Here is a 19,714-nt window from a genome sequence, read left to right on the forward strand (position 1 = left end):
GCATTTCCCTTATTTAATAAGAGAGAACCTTTCGTCAAACAACTGTGTCTTTTTATGAGAGTATGTGACGTGATCAGTGTCACCACATCAGAAACTGGGGAAGAAAAACATTGGTGGATTCTAAAATATTGTTAGCTGAACTCATTGGAAAAGAACAGATAATACCAGTCATTTTCGGCTTAAACTCCTGGACAAACAATATAGCACTAAAACACTGTACGATATTGTTAACTAAAGTCAGGTCCATAAATATTGGGACAGCGACACAATCGTCATATGTTGGGTTCTATACAATACCACAATGGATTTGAAATGAACCAAACAAGATGTGCTTTAACTGCAGACTTCCAGCTTTAATTTGAGGGTATTTACATCCAAATCAGGTGACCGGTGTAGGAATTACAGAGGTTTCTATATGTGCCTCCCACTTTTTAAGGGACCAAAAGTAATGAGACAAACTACACAATCCTAAATCAAACTTTCACTTGTTAATACTTTGTTGCAAATCCTTTGCAGTCAATTACAGCCTAAAGTCTGGAACGCACAGACATCACCAGATGCTGGGTTTCATTCCTGGTGATGCTCTGCCAGGCTCTACTGCAAATATCTTCAGGTACTGCTTGTTCTTGGGGCATTTTCCCTTCAGTTTTGTCTTCATCAAGTGCAATGCTCAATCGGATTCAGGTCAGGTGACTGACTCGGCCATTGCATAACATTCCACTTATTTACCTTAAAAACTCTTTGGTTGCTTTTACCGTATGTTCCGGGTCATTGTCCATCTGCACTGTGAAGCGCCATCCAATGAGTTCTGAAGCATTTGACTGATTATGAGCAGATATTATTGCCGGAAACACTTCAGAATTCATCCTGCTGCTTTTGTCAGCTGTAACATTCTCGATAAATACAAGGGAACCAGATCCAATGGCAGCCATACATGCCCGTGCCATGCTTTACTGATGAGGTGGTATGTTTTGGATCATGAGCAGTTCCTTTCCTTCTCCTCCATACTCTTCTCTTCCTATCACTCTGGTAGAAGTTCATATTTGTCTCATCTGTCCATAGGATGTTGTTCCAGAACTGTAAAGGCTTTTTTAGATGTTGTGTGGCAAACTCTAATCTGGTCTTCCTGGTTTTGAGGCTCGCCAATGGTTTACATCTTGTGGTGAACCCTCTACATTCGCTCTTGTGAAGTCTTCTCCTGATTGTTGACTTTGACACAGATGCACCTACCTCCAGGAAAGTGTTCTCGATCTGGTCAACTGTTGTGAATGTGGTTTTTCTTCACCAGGGTTTTCCAAGTCTTCCGGGTCTTTTTTTCATCCATCTTACCAACAGCCAGGACCTATTTTATTGGGCCCTGTATTATTGTACCTAATGCAGATTTTTTTCTCACGGTCTCATGAGATGTGATAAAAAAATCAGTATTGAATGCAGTCTCTATTTCATAGTGAAACTCATAGGGATAAATGTACTAATGCTTCTAAAAAGGAAAAGAGGTTATAGCAACCAATCAAATGATGTGTTTTATTTTCTAGGATGCAATAGAGAAATGATGATCAATCGATTGTTTCCTGCCTCGCTATTGGCTTCCCGGAACTCCGACAGCTCCGGCTCCTCACTGTGCTGGAGAATCCGAGACAGTGGAAGATGGTGGATGTGTCATGGCGTGGTGTGCTGACTCCCAGGCTCCCGCAGTCCCTGGTCATATCTGCTGTAACAGCTGTGGGACACTGTTTGGAGGGGTTGCCATGGCTCATTGGGGATTTCTTTTTCATGCAGTGATTGACAATGTAGGCAGATTTGAGACCTAGCCATTGTCAACCTAATACTTGTGTAACCTTCCAACCCTGTCTACCTAACCTTCTGTGGTCGACCGAATGCATTTCTACCTAATATGGGTCGACCCAATGACCTATACTCCTTAAAAAAGGCCCTGACTGTTCTCTGTCATACTTGCCGACTTTTTATTAGGGTTCCCAGAAAGGGGTTAGGGGAGGGGACAGTCAGCTGGGTAGTATTGTGGCATGGCACTATCATCATGGTCCAGTAACGCTATGAACACCCACAATTCCTGGCTCTGGCAACCTGAGATTTTGGGAGCGTAGGCAATTACTGAGAGCAGATAAGGGGATAGTGGGTTTGGATAAGCCCTGTTCTCTTCAGGTTGCTACTCCAAGCATGAAAACACAGGGCCATCTGACAGTAGGGTGCAATAACAAAAACTGCATTTGATTTTATTCTGGGATCCTAACGAGTTTCCAAGCTACATAAAAAAACTTTCTTAGAAATAAATAGATTGCACGGTGAAGCTACAATTATACTTGGGTGTGTCTGGCCGTGACAGTGGATAATCATTTTTGAATGAGAAGATTTATTCAGTGTTTGCTATAAGAAGGTGGCCGGCCGCCACCCATAGCTGTAGTGATTGTTGGTATATTGATGACGGTCCCCTGTTGGCAGGAATGATAATGAAGTGTTATAGGTGGGTTAATGACTGACTTTGCAGAGGGTTGTGTTCCAAGAAATCTATTATTAATTATAGGGAGCCTGGACACAAAGTGAATTTGAAAGGCAAAAAAAAGCCAGGATTTTACTGTATGAAAAATTCTGTGCTACAGCTGCTAAATCCAGGTCTGATGTTCCAATCCAAGTGTATTTTCCCAAATCCTAAAGGACCGGCTCATATAGTAATATTCCCCGCCCCCCCTTCACTTACACCCCGATTCCTGCTGCAGTTCCAAAGAACAGGCTTCTTCATTGCAAGATGCCAATTAAAATGCAGCGCCAGGTGGTGAGCCAATCAGAGCTCGTGTACCGGCAACCGCGCTGATTGGCTAACGGTACACAAGCTCTGATTGGCTCAAAGATTTTTAATTGGCGTCCTGCATTGAAGAAGCACGTGAATTAGGAACTGCAGCAGGAGTACCAAATACCAAATCCCTGACAGCAGCCCCATTTTAAAGCAAAATCGGGGCTGCAGTTTCAGAAAACACCTTTTTTATTCATCTTTTGCAGCGCCCTAAACATTCACCACCTCTTACAAATACCGCCCAATTTTACACATTGTCTAAAGAAAGTGTACGGCTTTCCGCTTGCAGATGTAATTCTAAACTCGCCCGTACTGTATTTACACATCCCCTCTCCCCACACAGACCTTTCTGTCTTCAGACAACTACAAAGTAAACGTCGGGTAGAAGTGTAAAAATCCTGCACTTCAGTAAAATGGCTGAACTTTTATTATTATTATTATTTTTTAAAGAATACGTCTCTGCCAAACAATTTCTGCCAGTTTAACGAGTAACTGTTCTGCGAAATGAAAGGGGTCCTTTTCCGACATCTGGCAAGCGAAAGGTGTTGACATTGCAAGAAGCTGAGTTTCGGTGCTGGAGCGGATCTGAAGGTCGGTCTTTAAAAACTTTTACAAATTCTGGAGAATAAAAACATAAAACTGTGTGTGTGGGTGTGTGTGTGTGTGTGTGTGTGTGTGTGTGTGTGTGTGTGTTGTTAAAGCGCCTCATTATCATATATTGTATTTAAAATAATTTTCCATTCATGGTAACCGAAACGTACACAAATACGTCTTGATGGTTTTGCAATACTTTTGGAAAGATCCCATTACAGCCTAAGCTTAATGGAGTTTTATCCCTGTAAAATATCACTGATGGAAATCTGAATGCGACATAGAATTGTCTTATGTCTGAGGATGTTGATGTAACTAAACCAGGTTTCACAAATACTGTATGTTCCACTTGTGATTATTTGCAGTCTGAAGGCTGTTACAGATGCACGAGTGGATTTGGGAAATTCATGTGTTATGATACCTGACTCATAGCTGGTACAGAGTATGAATCATAAGCCAGCTCTCGGCAATGCTGCAAAATGTCTTCTAAGTGTAATGTGACAGATCACACGTCTGAGCACTGTTCATTTCTTACAAACAATATATTTCCAGTAGCGGAAGCAGGGGGGGTTTCTGAGTAACCAGAAAACAACATTCTCCCATCACAGAGGAGAGGAAGCGGGTACAATATTACTAAACCCCGCCCCAAATTTCTATGGGTCAGTGAAGAAGGGGGGGAGGAGCCAATAGGACACCATTCAAACCCTCACGATAGACTTGCAAATTACTAAATTTTAAGGGGGCAGAGCTTAGTTATATCCTGCTGGACTACAATATACAGATGAAGCCAGCCTAAACTTTGCAGGGGCTGGGGATACTTTCGCCAGCCCCGACAGCCGCCGGTTCCTCGGGTCCACACTGCCTCCCCTGTCGCTGCCGCCGGTCCCCCTCGCGTGCCCGACCCCCCTCCTAACACTGCCCATCTCCCTGAAGCAGAGACGGGCAGGATGCCGCTGCCCCTCTGACGGAGGATTGGGAGGCGCATGCGCGTGAGACGCAAATGCTTCCCAGTTCAGTGTCCGCCTGCGCTCGCCAGTGTTTAAACAATTCTGCCCCCACAGTAGCGCTAGCAGGCAGCGGAGGTCAGCGGTGGTGGCAGAAGAGTTTAAACACTGGGCAGCCCTCTGATTGGCTGAGCTATCTCAGCCAATCAGAGGGCTGCCCAGTGTTTTAAACACTTCTGCCGCCACCGCTGACCTCCGCCTCCTGCTAGCGCTACCGTGGTGGCAGAATTGTTTAAACACTAGGCAGAATAATAAAACTTTATTACATACATAGCCCACACATTTTGATAGGTACTCTTTACTTAGAACGGCGCCCACGATTTTGATCGTGGGCATCGTTAGTAAAAAATCTCGGGCATTGAATGCACTAAAAAATCGGGTGCGATGCGACCGACGAGATGCCCGCGATTTCCCATAGGGAACAATGTTAAATGTCTCAATTGACCCGATTTTTCCATAGGAAACAATGTTAAATGGGCCACAGAGGCCAAATAGGCACCCTGAAGTGTATAATGGCCACCCGAATTGTTAACGCCACCCCACGATCAACGTCAACCCGAAGCGTGGCGAGCGGCGGCGGTACGCGTCCTACGACCTTTTCATACCCCCACTATCCACGTCGGCGTGGAGTTGAGAATAGAAAGTGTGGCGAGCGCAGCGAGCCACCGAGCCCGAAGCGTGGCGAGCGCAGCGAGCCCCGCGAGGGTACGCGGACAGCTGTGAAGCCCGCGAGGGGACGCGGATACCTGTGAAGGTATCCGCGTCCCCTCGCGGGGCTCGCTACGCTCGCCACGCTTCGGGCTCGGTGGCTCGCTGCGCTCGCCACACTTTCTATTCTCAACTCCACGCCGACGTGGATAGTGGGGGTATGAAAAGGTCGTAGGACGCGTACCGCCGCCCCTCGCGGGCTCGCTGCGCTCGCCACGCTTCGGGTTGACGTTGATCGTGGGGTGGCGTTAACAATTCGGGTGGCCATTATTCACTTCAGGGTGCCTATTTGGCCTCTGTGGCCCATTTAACATTGTTTCCTATGGAAAAATTGGGTCAATTGAGGCATTGAACAGGAAAATTGGGTCAATTGAGACATTTAACATTGTTCCCTATGGGAAATCTCGGTCATCTCGTCGGTCGCATCGCACCCGATTTTTTTGTGCATTCAATGCCCGAGATGGCCATGATGGGCGCCCTTCTAAGTAAAGAGTACCTTTTGATACTTACCTATCTTGAGCCCGTAGGTAGGTGTCATCCATCCATCCGGAGGGGCCCTTCCCCAGGACCCCTGCCCAGGCTGACCGGTCAGGGGGTTAATGCTTTGGCCGGGGGGACTTGTATAAAAAGTGGGTTGGGATCATTTGGTCTACAGCATGATGGTCGACAGTCATTAGGTCGACATGGGAAAGGGTCAACATGGGTCTAGGTCGACATGGTTCTAGGTCGACATGGTTCTAGGTTGACAGGTCATTACTTTGACTGATCATTAGTTCGACAGTCAAAAGTTTTCACAGTTTTTTTACCTGAATGTCAACACAGTCGACATGGACACAGTTGAAAGTGCACTGCATCCCCTCGCATCGCTTGCTGCGCTCACTATGCATCGGGCACGGTGCCTTTCTACGCTTGGCACACTATTTCATTCTCCCACAATGCCCTAGTGGATGGTAGGGCATAAAATACCACCTGTCAGCACGTCGGCTCAAAAAACAGTGAAAAACCCCATGTCGACCTTTTGACTGTCAAACTAATGACCTTTCGAACTAACGACCTGTCGATCTAATGACCTGTTGACCTAGAATCATGTCGACCTTTTCCTATGTCGACCTAGACCCATGTCGACCTTTTCCCATGTCAACCTAATGGTGTCGACCTAATGACTGTCTACCATCATGCTGTAGACCAAATGACCGCATCCCATAAAAAGTCTCCCCCAAGCTGTGGCATTACCGTGCTGGCTGGTTGGGCCTGATGCTGGTTCTTAAAATACAGGGAACCCCTGCTCATTTTGTCCCCCGTATATTGGGAACCAGGACCGGCCCTTGGGCCTGGTGCTGGTTTTAAAAAATAAGGGGAATCCTATTCATTTTTTCACCTGATTTTTTAAAACCAGGACCGGCTCTGAGAGCCTGGGGCTGGTCGTGGCCGTGGGGTGTGTGTGTGTGTGGACCCCACGCCGTTTTTTAAATGTTGTTCACTTGCGCCGATCTGGCATCACTGTCCATCTAGAGACGCCATTGACCACTATCGGTCAGCCATGATATTGTCGACCTAAACATGGTCAATTTGCTGTCCGGATACGAATGCCCCATCCCATCTGCATGTAGGTAGGTGTCCTCCGTCCATCGTTTCTATATTAACGTTCCAGAACCGTTTATTTCTGCAGTTCTCCTTTAAATTTATTTAGCATAATTTAGACTGTTGGGAAAAGTAAAACGAGCTCTGGATATTTTCCGCAGATACTAAGAGATGTACCCAAAGTCTGTGACATGTCAGGAACACCCATCACTTTCATCTTTATTTAGTACGACCAGCAGGGAGTTCCCCCCGGTGGTCAGCAGTAAATTGCTTTGGTTTCTCAAAGCCGAGATCCACAAGCCAGAAGTAATACCACAGCTTGTAACTAAAAGTGTAACCTCAGTCCTTCATATAAAGTCCTTTTCTTTTGCTTCTTTTAGTTCCTATCTCCTCCGTTCCAAACGCCACCCCCAATATCAACGCCAACCTGAAGCGTGGCGCGTCGCAGAGAGCCCGCGAGGGGCGGCGGTACGCATTCTCTGACCTTTTCATACCCCCACTATCCATGTCGGCGTGGATTTGACTTTAGATAGTGTGGCGAGCTTTACATGTATTACGCGTCCCCTCTAGGGGCTCGCTTAGTAGATGGTATACGCTGGGCAGGAAGTCTAGCAGCAGAGGTGCAAACCCGAAACCTAGGCATTTTGTTGTGTGCATCCAGTGTGGTTCGTAAAGTAGCCTCTTATTTCAGAGATCTCCTGAGCAAATGGCACCACCAACAGGCAGAGAAAATCATTGAAATTGAAATGCCCTTTTTATTTAAGCTATAGCCACCTTGATATACACTTTTTCACCTATTTCACTAGCTGATGACATACACAGCTGGTAAAATCTGGTCTTTTTTGGTCATATAATATATATGCAGTAATGGAATACTGACCGCCTCCCAAGTACTGGAAGTATCTACCTTTTCATGGTGTCCGGCTTTTCAGCACTTAGACCAGGGGAAAGCAGAGAGCTGACATCACTGAGAAGTGATGTCATGTTCAAACAGAGGACCTACACTGATGACATCAGAGTCACCCACAAACCAGTTTATCAAGTACCAAACCTGTGCAAAATAATGATTTTTTTTTTTTGTTTTGATGATTATCACCCTATGACTAGGGATGACCATCCATGGTCCCTGACTGATGGCAAATGTTTTTATCCACCCACCGATGTGCAGAACTCAGCTATTGATTACTAAATCATCAATGACTTTTCAACCACCAATGATAAAACTATCAGTGGCCATAACTTCCAGGTTTATGACCCAGAAGTCATTGTGCACATGATGCCCTACCACAGCGGACACTCGGAGGGATCCAATTGGATCTCTCTCAGTGCATTTTGCAAAAATAGCAATAAAATGTATCTAGTCTCATGTCCATTGAATGCATCCATACCTGTAACATATGCATTGGGAAAAACACTTGGTCCTGCATTTCCCAGGGTCTCGTAGGGCTTCTTTGGAAAAAAAAGAAACCTATAAAGAAAAGCTGATGATGAGTCAAAGGCAAACAAATGTCTTCTATCATCGTCCATGTTAGTGTGGCTCTTGGAGTGAATGGTTGAAATGTTATTTTACTTTACTGTAGTAATTACCATGGCAACTGCATTATACACCTTTTACATACAAATATAGAGAGACATAATACCTCCCAAGGGACCTGATCTACACTGGTTCTGAGATGGGGGAGTTTTGGCAAAAGGTGGGTGTTTCTGAGCAGATTTTACCTTTTCAAATTTTGGCAAATTTTGGGCACTATATAAGTATTTATTACTTTACCGCCATCAGTGAGAACTTGCTACACTTAGACATGGCCCTTGCCTAATAGGGGCATGACCCATGCGCAACCCCTTTTCCCTAACTCTGGTGCGCATAGCGCTGAAGGGTCATAACATACGAGACATGTCCTAAAGAGGGCAGTAGTTGCCTATAGCAACCTATCTAGCAATTATCACGTACATTCTATAAAATGGTAGGTAGAGGCTGTTATGTTGCTATGGATAACATCTTCTCTTGTGCATTCTTTAGAAGGCTTGATAACAATCCTTATAAGTGACCGAGATGTACTAAGCCTTGGAAATTACCAGCCAATCAGCCCCTAACTGTCATGTTACAGACTGGGATTGAAAAATGACAGGAGCTGTTTGGTTGGTCATTTATCACTCTCCACTTTATCACATTTCAAAGCTTAGCACATCTGGCCTAGTGCGCCATATCTTCCAACTGTCTTTAATTCGGGACAAACGTCCTTGAACGAGAGATATCAAAATAATCCCCTCATACTGTAACGGGAAAGGTGTTCCTCTGTGTACAATAGCGATCTTATGGAATTGCAGCAGCGGCCTTCGGAAAAGTATTAAATTCTTTAAATGGCCACAGAAAGATTTACAAAATCTCTATTTTCCTAAAATGACCCATAACACACGGCGTGGGGGTGATTCAGGGCCGCAGACAGGCACAGGACTATGGTGTATTTACCTGGTACATTATCATCCATTGAATACACTAGAGGCCCAGCCCATGTGTAAGCTGGCCACACCTCCTCTGGAGGCTGACCACACCTCCTCTAGAGGCTGACCACACCCCCACACATAGTCTGACACTGCCTAATCCTAACGTATTTGCTCTTGCGATCATTTCATTGAAACAGTTAAATAATGCGTTGGCCAATATAACACATTTCAATAGAATGAAAGTAATCTGACTCATAATTCTATATTTATAGTTATCTATTGTCAGCTGCGGTCACTTCATGCAGCTGATACTCTACCGTTTCATGTTAATAAAAGACTTTTAATTGAAAGATATTGCTCCTGAATAAATAGAATTTCGGGAAATAAAATGATGAATCATTCCCTAAAACAATAGCCGCGTCTACACGTATGATGGGCCTTCTATATTTCTGTATGTATAAATTATATTTCATGTGTCATCATGCTTAGAGGGCTGTATTTAGATCCTCGCGTATGAGTCACAGTGGATTCACAGACTTGGACGAAGATCATGCAGTTGTACAGTGGGAGTTGCTGTCTTTGAACTTATTTGATGTGAATTCAGATACTTTCTAGTTAAATGCCTGAGGAGGCCGCACAGCGAACGCTATTTATGGCGTAAATTATACAGAGAATGCATTGTTATAGATCGGTGTATGTACAATAATTAGCGCTAGATGCCTGATCCGACTCATTACACAAACGGATCACCGGACTTGTTTGTAGTCGCTTGTTTTAATCTGACCGGAACCGTGGGCCGTTCCGGCACTCCAAGCCTTTCTTCTGGCCTGTAACATTCCAGACAGCCTCCATAGACTACTGCATATTTTATGATTTACTTTAGTAATAACATTTAGGGGGGTATTCAATCCCCCGCCGCTATTTCTGACAGGGGAAATAGCTGCGGGTGCTTATTCATTGCTGTCTTTCCTGACAGCATTGAACAGGCTTTTCGGTAAAACAAGCCCGAACTTAAAAACGGTCAGGCTCATTTTGCCGAGAATGGCCATGGATTGTCAAACGCATGGCCAGATCTCGACGATCCACGGCCTTTTCTCATGGATACGCCTCCTTTTCGGCACTCGGCAGGAGGGACATTGAATCCCCATTGGTGCCTATTCCCCCCCCCCCCCATGGGCTCGATTTAGGGGTCAAGCCACCCTTAGGCAGAACATTTTTGTCTCCCCCCCATTTGGCATGTGGTGTGATGACATCACACGCATTAGTCCGGACCCGGATCAGCTCAGCCTGAGCCTGTGAGCCTCCATGACGCGAGACCGCGATTCACTGGCCACTGGCCATGCACATGATAAAAGATTTGTGATCTCCCAAAACTAATTACAAATACGTCCACCCCCCCTCCCCCACCGCCGCCATTGCCTAACAGTAACAGACATACTATCGGAACGCCAGCTGTCAGGATCAGTGGTGTTGAGAAGGGGAGAGGGTCTGCTGGAGGGTCCCCCCTCTTGTTTATTTTTTCCCGGAGGCGCTGTCCCCCATCCAGTGGCCATGCCCCCTCCATTTTACCAGGGCCCGGCTGGCCAGTCGGCGCCCGCTGGTCCAGATACAGGCTTCAGCATTTCCAGCAATGCCGGAATTCTGGCATCGGTGTTAGGGTGACCCATTGGGATTCTGGCTCCGGGATTTTGACTGCGTCTTTATTTTGTGTGCACAGAATTTATGGATTCATTGAGCTTACTTTGGTTCTAGTTTTGATGGTGTGACCGATGGTAATGAATGAAGAATTACCTGGTGGAATTTGAGTGTCTAAAGGCACCAGGGAAGGGATTGTGGCAGTATTTGCATACAGTTGCAAGTGCAAAAGACTCACACATTGACGCCTCAGCGTCTATCATAAGGGCCTGATCTAGAGATGTGGGCAATTCACAGGCAATGCCGAAGTTCCTGTAGTCCATTGATTGTTTGCAATTTATTTTAATTATGGTTTTCCTTTCCCTTCCATTTATTGTGTTATTTATAATGTTCTCTCAAGTAGAACAGCAAACTAAGCCGAAACCTCCCGACCGCGCTTCCCCAAACCGTATAGTAAAGGTTTTCTTTTAATGACTTTTTGTGAGGCCGGTAGTGGGGTCGACATGGAAAAGGGTTGACATGAATTTTTAATGTTTTTAGGGTGTCTATGTCAACATAGGTCGACATGGACACTGTCTAAGAGTAACGCGTCCCCTCGCATGGCTCGCTGTGCTCGGCACACTATTTTATTCTTCCACCATGCCCTAGTGGGTGGTAGGGCATGAAATACCGCCTGACGGCACATGTCGGCTGAAAATTTAGTAAAAAAAAATGCATGTCGACCAAAAGGTTGACCTTTTGACCATGTCGACCTTGTCGACCATTTGATTGTCGACCGTTAGCGGTCAGTCTATGATCAGTCCAGATACCGGGAAATACAGGACCTCCCAGAAGGAGAGAGCTATGTCTGAGATAACGGGAATACACACGGCAGCGCCGGAGGAATCTGGTTTGCGCTGGGCAGCAGCAGTAGTAGAGAGACGTTACACTATCAGACCATAACCTGCGCAGTGCGCCACATGCAGAGGAATGTCATTAATCAGGAAACCATGGTAACAGCCTTTTTTCAAATATAGGCCACAATATTCCTGCGTCTGTTGCACATTTTAAACCTGTGACAACAATGGGCCATCGCAGGAACATCCCAGCACATATGCAGTGCGACGCAGAGGCATGCACAGAAATAACCGCGTTTGACTAGAACTTTAAATAAAGCTCAATAATAATAGTTCTCTCCCAGAGATGCCAAAAGTGGCTGGTACCCCACATGGAATGGAAGTGCCTCCACACCGCATTTAGCGGGGCCCCCGCATCAGTCCCCACACCACCTCCCTCTGCCTGTCAAATTTGGCGGAGCTTAATAAGAGCAAGCCCCGCCCCTGGAAAAGCTGGCATTTACATTAATGAGGGCAGGGCTTAATGACCACAATGCCTGCAGCAAGTGAGCCTATGCAACCAATCAGCTGCTTTGTATAGTTTATAGGGGGGGGGGGGTGAGTCCTTGCAGACCAATTGAATAAAATTATATTTTGAGCCCCCTGTCATGGTCCGCCAATAAGCCACACCCCCAGAACATTCAACCCCGCCCTCCAAACGCCCGCAAATATATAGAAATTGGCTCATTGAGTATACACAGTTGCTGTTGTGATTATGCATGGCTTCTTCCCTCCTGCACTCTTCTAGCAGCCAACGACGCACCCATCCTTCCACCACCCACAGCTCCAATGCACCCGCACGGCCCACAACCACAGCACCACCGCAACTGTCCCTCACCCCGCACCAAACCACCCCAGTCAGGACAGCCCCACCACCCCCAGTATCCACGCACCTGCCACTACCCCACACACCACCCCCAAGCACCCTCCACAATGCCAAACACCCTCACCCACCCACACCACCCCCACACACACAACCGCTGCATAACCACATGCACTCGCAAAAAACACTACCGCCCCACCCCCACACAAAGTATACCCACACCCAACCCTCCTACCACCCACGCCACTCCACACCAAACTCAAGCCCATCCACAGCACTCCCATCGCAACAACACACCCACCCCTTAAATCCCGCTACATCTCCATACCATCACGCTAACAACTTCAGCACACACACACATACACCTGTCCCTACACCACATTCACCACACACATATGAAAACAACGCCCCTACAACTCCACCACCCACAGTACACTCGCTCCACACCCTCCCACAACCACAACCTCCCTTACCTGCGCAAACCCCACACTTAACACCCCCACACCCGTGCTACTCAAGCACCCACCTATGCCACCCCCGCACGCAAAACCTCCTCAACCAGCACTAAGTTCTTTCACAACTTCATTCTGTACATCTTACTCGCTAAGCACTCTTCATACCAACAAAACAAACAAAACCCAATTCACAATCATACACCCCTTTCATCTACAAAATTTCACCTCTAACTACAGTAGCAATGCAACGCATCCTCCATAAAATACTAACGATATTTGATACAATACAAACGTTCACAAGTTAAAGGGGCGGAGCCCCTCATGACGGTGTAAAGAGCGCCCGTAGGACGGGATGAATCACCTAGTGTTACTATATATTTCAAAAAGAGTGCTGACATATTCGAAACCATGGTGGACATTCTTTAATTTGCTGACTCTATGTCGACATGCATCAATGTTGATCCTTTTCATCCTGCACATGTGTTTACCTCAATTGACCATAAAGTTTAGTACTACATTATTTCATAAGCCTCAAAAGTTCACCCTTTATCTATATAACTAGGTGATTCAACGCGCCCTACGGGCCCTCTTCACACCGTCGTAAGGGGCTGCGCCCCCTTAATTTGTGAACGTTTGTATATGAGAAATATGATTAGAATTGTATGAAAGATGCCCTGTATTGCAAAATGGGTGTCCGCGAATTGCGGGAGGGAGGGTCGCGGGGGGTGCCGCAAATTGTGGGAGGGGGCGACGCGGGGGGTGCCGCAAATTGTGGGAGGGGGGGTTGCGGGGGGTGGGGGGGTGGTTGCTGTGAATTGCGGGAGGGGTTGCAGAGAATCTCTGGAGGGGGGGTGGAGGGTTGCCGCAAATCGTGGGAGGGGGGGTTGCGGGGGCAGGGGTTGCAGCGAATCGTGGGAGGGGGGGGTCGCGGGGGGTGTGCCACGAATCACGGGAGGGGGGGTCACGGGGTGGGGTGCCAAGAATCGCGGGAGTGGGGGTCGCAGGGGTGGAGGGGGGTGTGTGCCGTGAATCGCGGGAGTGGGGTTGCAGGGGGGGGGTGTGTGATGCGAATCGCCACAAGAAAAAATCAACACAGAAAGGTCAACACATGTAAATGTTGACATAAATGTGGCACTTCATTGGTGTCCATGTCGACACATGACAATGAATATGAAAACATTTAAAAAATGAAAAATAAATCTTCAAAAACTCATGTCAACCTTTTTCATTGTCGACCATAGCCATGTCAGTGTTTTGCATGTGCCATGTAATCCTGGGGCTGCTGCGAATTCTGGGGGGGGGGGGGGTGCCGCGAATCACGGGAGTGGGGGTCGCAGGGTGGAGGGGGGGGTGTGCCGTGAATCGCGGGAGTGGGGGTTGCGGGGGGGGGGTGTGTGATGCGAATCGCCACAAGAAAAAATCAACACAGAAAGGTCAACACATGTAAATGTTGACATAAGTGTGGCACTTCATTGGTATCCATGTCGACACATGAGAATGAATATGAAAACATTAAAAAATTGAAAAATATATCTTCAAAAACTCATGTCAACCTTTTTCATTGTCGACCATAGCCATGTCAGTGTTTTGCATGTGCCATTTAATCCTGGGGCTGCCGTGAATCGTGGGGGGTGCCGCCAATTGCGGGAGGGGGGGTCGCGGGGGGTGGGTGCAGCCAATCACGGGAGGGCGGGGTTCACGGGGGTTCCGGTGGGGGGTTGCCGCGAATTGTGGGAGGGGGGGTCGCGGGGGGGGGGGTGCCGGGGGGTGCTGCGAAACGTGGGAGGGGGGGTTGCGGGGGGGAATGTGACGCGAATCGCCACATGAAAAAAAATCAACACAGAAAGGTCAACACATGTAAGTGTTGACATAAGTGTGGCACTTCATTGGTGTCCATGTCAACACATGACAATGAATATGAAAACATAAAAAAAATGAAAAATAAATCATCAAAAACTCATATCAACCTTTATCTTTGTCGACCATAGCCGTGTCAGTGTTTTGCATGTGCCATGTCATCCTGGGGCTGCTGCGAATTCCGGGGGGGTGCCGCGAATTGCGGGAGGGGGGGTCGCGTGGGGGGGGGGGTTTTGCCGCGAATCGTGGGAGGGGGGGTCGCGGGGGAGGGGTGTTTTTGCTGCGAATCGCGGGGGGGGTCGCGGGGGGGGGTGCCGCGAATCGTGCAAGGGGGGGTGTTTTTGCCGTGAATCGCGGGAGGGGGGGGTTTGCCGCGAATCGCGGGAGGGGGGGGTGTTTTTGCCGCGAATCGCGGGAGGGGGAGGTCGCGGGGAGGGAGGGGGGGTATGCGGTGGGGGGCGCTCACCTGGTGGCTGTGGAGTAGCAGTGCTGGGCAACATGGGGAGGCAGAGGGTGTCTGGCACTGTCTGTGGGCTCACTGGGCTGGTTGTCAGTCATGTGAGTCAGTCATGTGAGTCAGTCATGTGAGTCAGTCATGTGAGTCAAAGGCTCCACCCAGCGTTATAGCTCCAGACACACTTTGAGTGACAGATGTAGCCAAATATATAAGAGATAAGTTGAAGAGTATGCGTGCGTGTGTGTGTGCGTGTCCGTTGCATTGCGGGCCCATCGTGGCACTCAGAGCCTCCAAATTTGGCAACAAGGTACCTCTGGACCCGGTGGTGTGCACCTCGAAGCTGTTTTTGGGAAATTTCACTTATAAATGTAAAAAACACCAAGATTCAATTTGCCTTAATTAATGATCTGGGGAAAAAATCAACGATCTGGGAAACCGAAGAAAAGGGAACAACACCACACCTGTGTTCATTGCTGTCATTTAGTATGAATGCAAACACATTCTAGCATTATGGTGAAGGCTTTCAACAATTGGGAATAATTAGGGAAATACATAAACCACACATCACACAAACACACGTACACATTGTACACACACCCACACACATCACACACACAGTACACCATATACGCACACACAGCACACTACTCACACATATACTGTATACGTAGCACACCATACACACTTTCACATTGGACAGATACACACAACACACACACACACACACATATACATAACACACCACAAGCAGTACAACACACGACCATATACACTACAACACACTCAAAAACAGTACAACACACACAAACACACACTTATTTCCCTTTTACTACAAAAAACCCGGATCCGACATGGCATTTGGAACACGGATCCAAGCCAAGTCGGATCCAGGATTTTCACCGTTTACACTTTGGTGTCTACCTGCAGTGTAGACGGAGGTGGCGCTTGAAGATGACATCATCTCCAAGCGCTGGGACCGCGATCACACCTGCCAGGACCACCAATCATCGCCCTAGGGGCAAGCCCAGCACCAAAGTAAGCTTCTGGGCTGCCCCCAGCCCCGTGCACCCCCCGTCTGCGAGGTGAATGGATGCCGCACACAGACATCCATTCACCTCCTCCCTAACTCCGCTGCTGTCTGCAGAGTACAGAAGACAGCAGCGGAACTGTGTGTGACCCCCGTCCAATCTCCATACTGACGACAGGATGCTGCGGTCTGGAGGTTGGGCTTCCCCCATTGATGTAAACAGGACGAGTCAGATGAATGTGACAGGTAGCAGGTGGGATGAATGTGACATGTAGTGTGACATAGAGGTGCATGTCCCTGCGTTACCCCACCATCTCTGTCCCTGCATCACCCCGCCATCTCTGTCCCTGCGTCACCCCACCATCTCTGTCCCTGCATCACCCCACCATCTCTGTCCATGCATCACCCCGCCATCTCTGTCCCTGCATCACACAGCCATCTCTGTCCCTGCATCACCCAGCCATATCTGTCCCTGCATCACCCCGCCATCTCTGTCCCTGCATCACCCCGCCATCTCTGTCCCTGCATCACCCCGCCATCTCTGCCCCTGTATCACCCTACCATCTCTGTCCATGCATCACCCCGCCATGTGGCATAATGTGAATTTTGGCTCGATCCAGGTGGCATAATGTGAATTTTTGCTCAATCCATGTGGCATAAAGTGGATTTTGGCACTTTCTCTGTGGCATAATGTTGGCTTAATCTGGGAGGCATGATGTGAATTTAGACTTATTCCAAGGTGACATGATGTGAATTTTGCCTCAACCCATGTTGCATAACGTGAATTTTGGCTCAATTTATGTAGCATAATGGGAATTTTGGCTCTTTCCGGGTGGTATAATATGAATATTTTTGCTCATTCTGTGTCGCATAAGGGGAATTTTGGCTCTTTCCGCATGGCATAATAATTAAGGGGCAAGTGTAAGGAGTTCTTCTACTGTTTTGCATAATGTGTACAAGGGGCATACAGCATGGTACACTACACTCAAGACCATGCCCCCTTTTGAGTGGTGGCACCCTCTTTTTCTGGAGTGTGCACATAACCTCAGCCTTTAATTTCCCATACATTACCATATCCCCACTTCAAAATTTCCACTTCGACCATTGCACACACATATTTATACGTATTTTAACTCACACACTTACACATTGGACAGATACAACACAACACACCACACAACAGTACACACACCCACAACACTACAGATCAGGGTTGCCGACCCTCCCGAAATTTCCGGGAGTCTCCCGAAAATCGGGGCTCCCTCCCGGCCCCCGGAAGGGTGGGCAACCCTCCCGGATTCAGGGGGGACTCCCCCTGTCCCCCGGATCGCGGCATTAAAATGCCGCAATCCACGGGTCTCAGAGGAGGGGGCGGAGCTAAAATGACACAATCGCGTCATTTAGCCCCGCCCCCTCCACAGAGATCACTGAATTTGCTGGTTTAACAGCATGGGGGCGGGGCTTAGTGATGTCACGCGTAAGCCCCGCCCCCTGAGTGGTTACTGAATCTCTCCTCTCCGGGCTTCTCCCGGAGAGGAGAAAAAGAAAGTCGGCAACCCTGCTACAGATACAGATACACTACAACACACACAAAAACAGTACAACGCACAGAAACACACAAAAATAAATGCATCATAGGTGCTAAATCTCAGGAGTGGATGTGGAATTCATCAACACACACAAGCTATCAAGTCAGGAGTGGTGCGTTTGAGACAACAACACCACACCTGATTTCATTGCTGGCATTGAGTATCAATGCAAACACATTCTAACATTATGGTGGAGGTTTTAATAAATTACAATCTTCAGCCATAAACACAGCATAAGAAAACATTTTACAGCAATTTTTGGAAATGAAAAAAAAAAAACCAAGGTTGTCCCGGGCAACGCCGGGCAGGTCAGCTAGTACTGTATATGTTTGAAACTGTTAGTCGACATGTGTCGTCAGGTACTCTCTTCTGTGCTTTTACATAAGCTATGTTTTGTAATATAAATATTCAATAGTGTTGGTAGCATGCATATTGTTAAGGCCCATACACACTGGGCAACTTTGAGCTGAAAGCCGCTCCAAACACCCAGTTTGAGCGTCTTTCAGCTCAAAGCCGCCCAGTGTGTATGCCCCAGCGATGAGCCGTGGTAATGGTAATACCAGCAGATGAGTGGCGCTATGCAAAGCCGTCCTCTTCCCACTGACGGCGCCGGGCAGGGGGAAAGCGGCTCAGTGTGTATGCACAGAGCGTCTTTCCCCCCAGCGATGAAAACAATTATCGCTGTCCATAAACAATGGGCAAAATCGCCCAGTGTGTATGGACCTTTAGAGTTGCAGATGAAGTCACCCACAAGAGGATGTTCGCACGCACAGTACCTGATCTTGTGCACGCGGCAATGTACGCAGGAGCACACAAGTGTGCGGGTAGTTTGAGTCCACTCCCATTTGGGCACCGTTGTGAATATTCACGTTCGCATGTGTTATGTGCATTGCTTTGCAGACTGCGTGCTTGCGATAGACGTTCGCACGGGTGCGTGCGAATGTGCATGTGAATGAATCAACCTGAATAAGGTCCATAATATAATACTCCGCTATAAAACTTTTTTTGCCCCAGTACTTTTGTGTGAATGAGACCTTCTGCTGCCAGTATCCGGTCAGCGAGTCTCCCATGTATCCGCGGCACGGAGTATCTACTGATAAATGTAAACAATTGTCAGGCCAGGATAAATATCCTGACACTGAGCAGAGCGCTCCGAGATAAGCCGCTCCGCCAGCCCTAATTGGTCGCACTAATGAGCCGCATTCTGCTTTTACTTACAGACACTCGGAAATCAGAGGTCTAAGAAGAGTTTCCAGCAGCCACCAAACATGATGTCCGCAGCCAGTCCCCAGCTGAGCGTCTACGTTATGTTACTGGTGCTGTTCCCCGGGGACCTCGCTTCATTCACGGCCGAGAACCAATCGTCTTCTGATATCTGCTCAACGCACACGATCATTCCTGGGCCCAAAGGTGAGGAGCACTTATTACAGGAGGTATTCGCAAAGCTGCGAGTTTTGCAGCTTTTCGAGTCATTCGAGTTTGAATGTCCTTGCACATATGTGGATGGATGTTTAGCATAAACGTCCATTAACAGCCTTGGGTGCGGGCAAAAATCATTCAATTCGATTGATTTCTTAAATGCTCGCAAATTGAAGTCACTCTCTGGTGACTCAAATTTGCGGCACCCTGCTATGCGAACAGGACGGGCAGCCGACATCCGTGACGTCAGCTGCCCACCCCTGACACCCACTTCACGCTGCCATTTGCATGGGAACGCCCATGGAACGTTGGAAGTTCTCATTGGCTTGACCCATGCCCGCTGTCTTCCCGCCCGCATTGCTCCTTGCAAACAGGCCAGCGACTTTAGTCATGGACGTGGCGACTCGCATATTCGCCGCGTCCCTTCGCACACAGAGCC

At 47.8% G+C, this 19,714-nt stretch overlaps 1 protein-coding gene across 2 annotated transcripts in view; it reads left to right on the forward strand.

Moving 5' to 3' along the window:
- The first annotated feature begins 19,058 nt into the window (after nucleotides 1-19,058).
- COLEC10 (collectin subfamily member 10) overlaps nucleotides 19,059-19,714 on the forward strand; it is a 31,075-nt gene continuing 30,419 nt past the window's right edge. Inside the window, exon 1 of one of the 2 annotated variants that reach the window (XR_014474783.1) lies at nucleotides 19,059-19,266. Coding sequence is in view for 1 of the 2 variants with exons in the window: in XM_083186729.1 (XP_083042855.1) it covers nucleotides 19,125-19,266 (142 nt within the window). In the remaining variant the exon portion in view is untranslated. The remainder of the gene's footprint in view (nucleotides 19,267-19,714) is intronic. The other variant, XM_083186729.1, reaches the window with a different exon arrangement.

The sequence above is a fragment of the Crinia signifera genome, chromosome 5, assembly GCF_055691185.1.
Source record: "Crinia signifera chromosome 5, ASM5569118v1, whole genome shotgun sequence".
Lineage (NCBI taxonomy): Eukaryota > Metazoa > Chordata > Amphibia > Anura > Myobatrachidae > Crinia > Crinia signifera.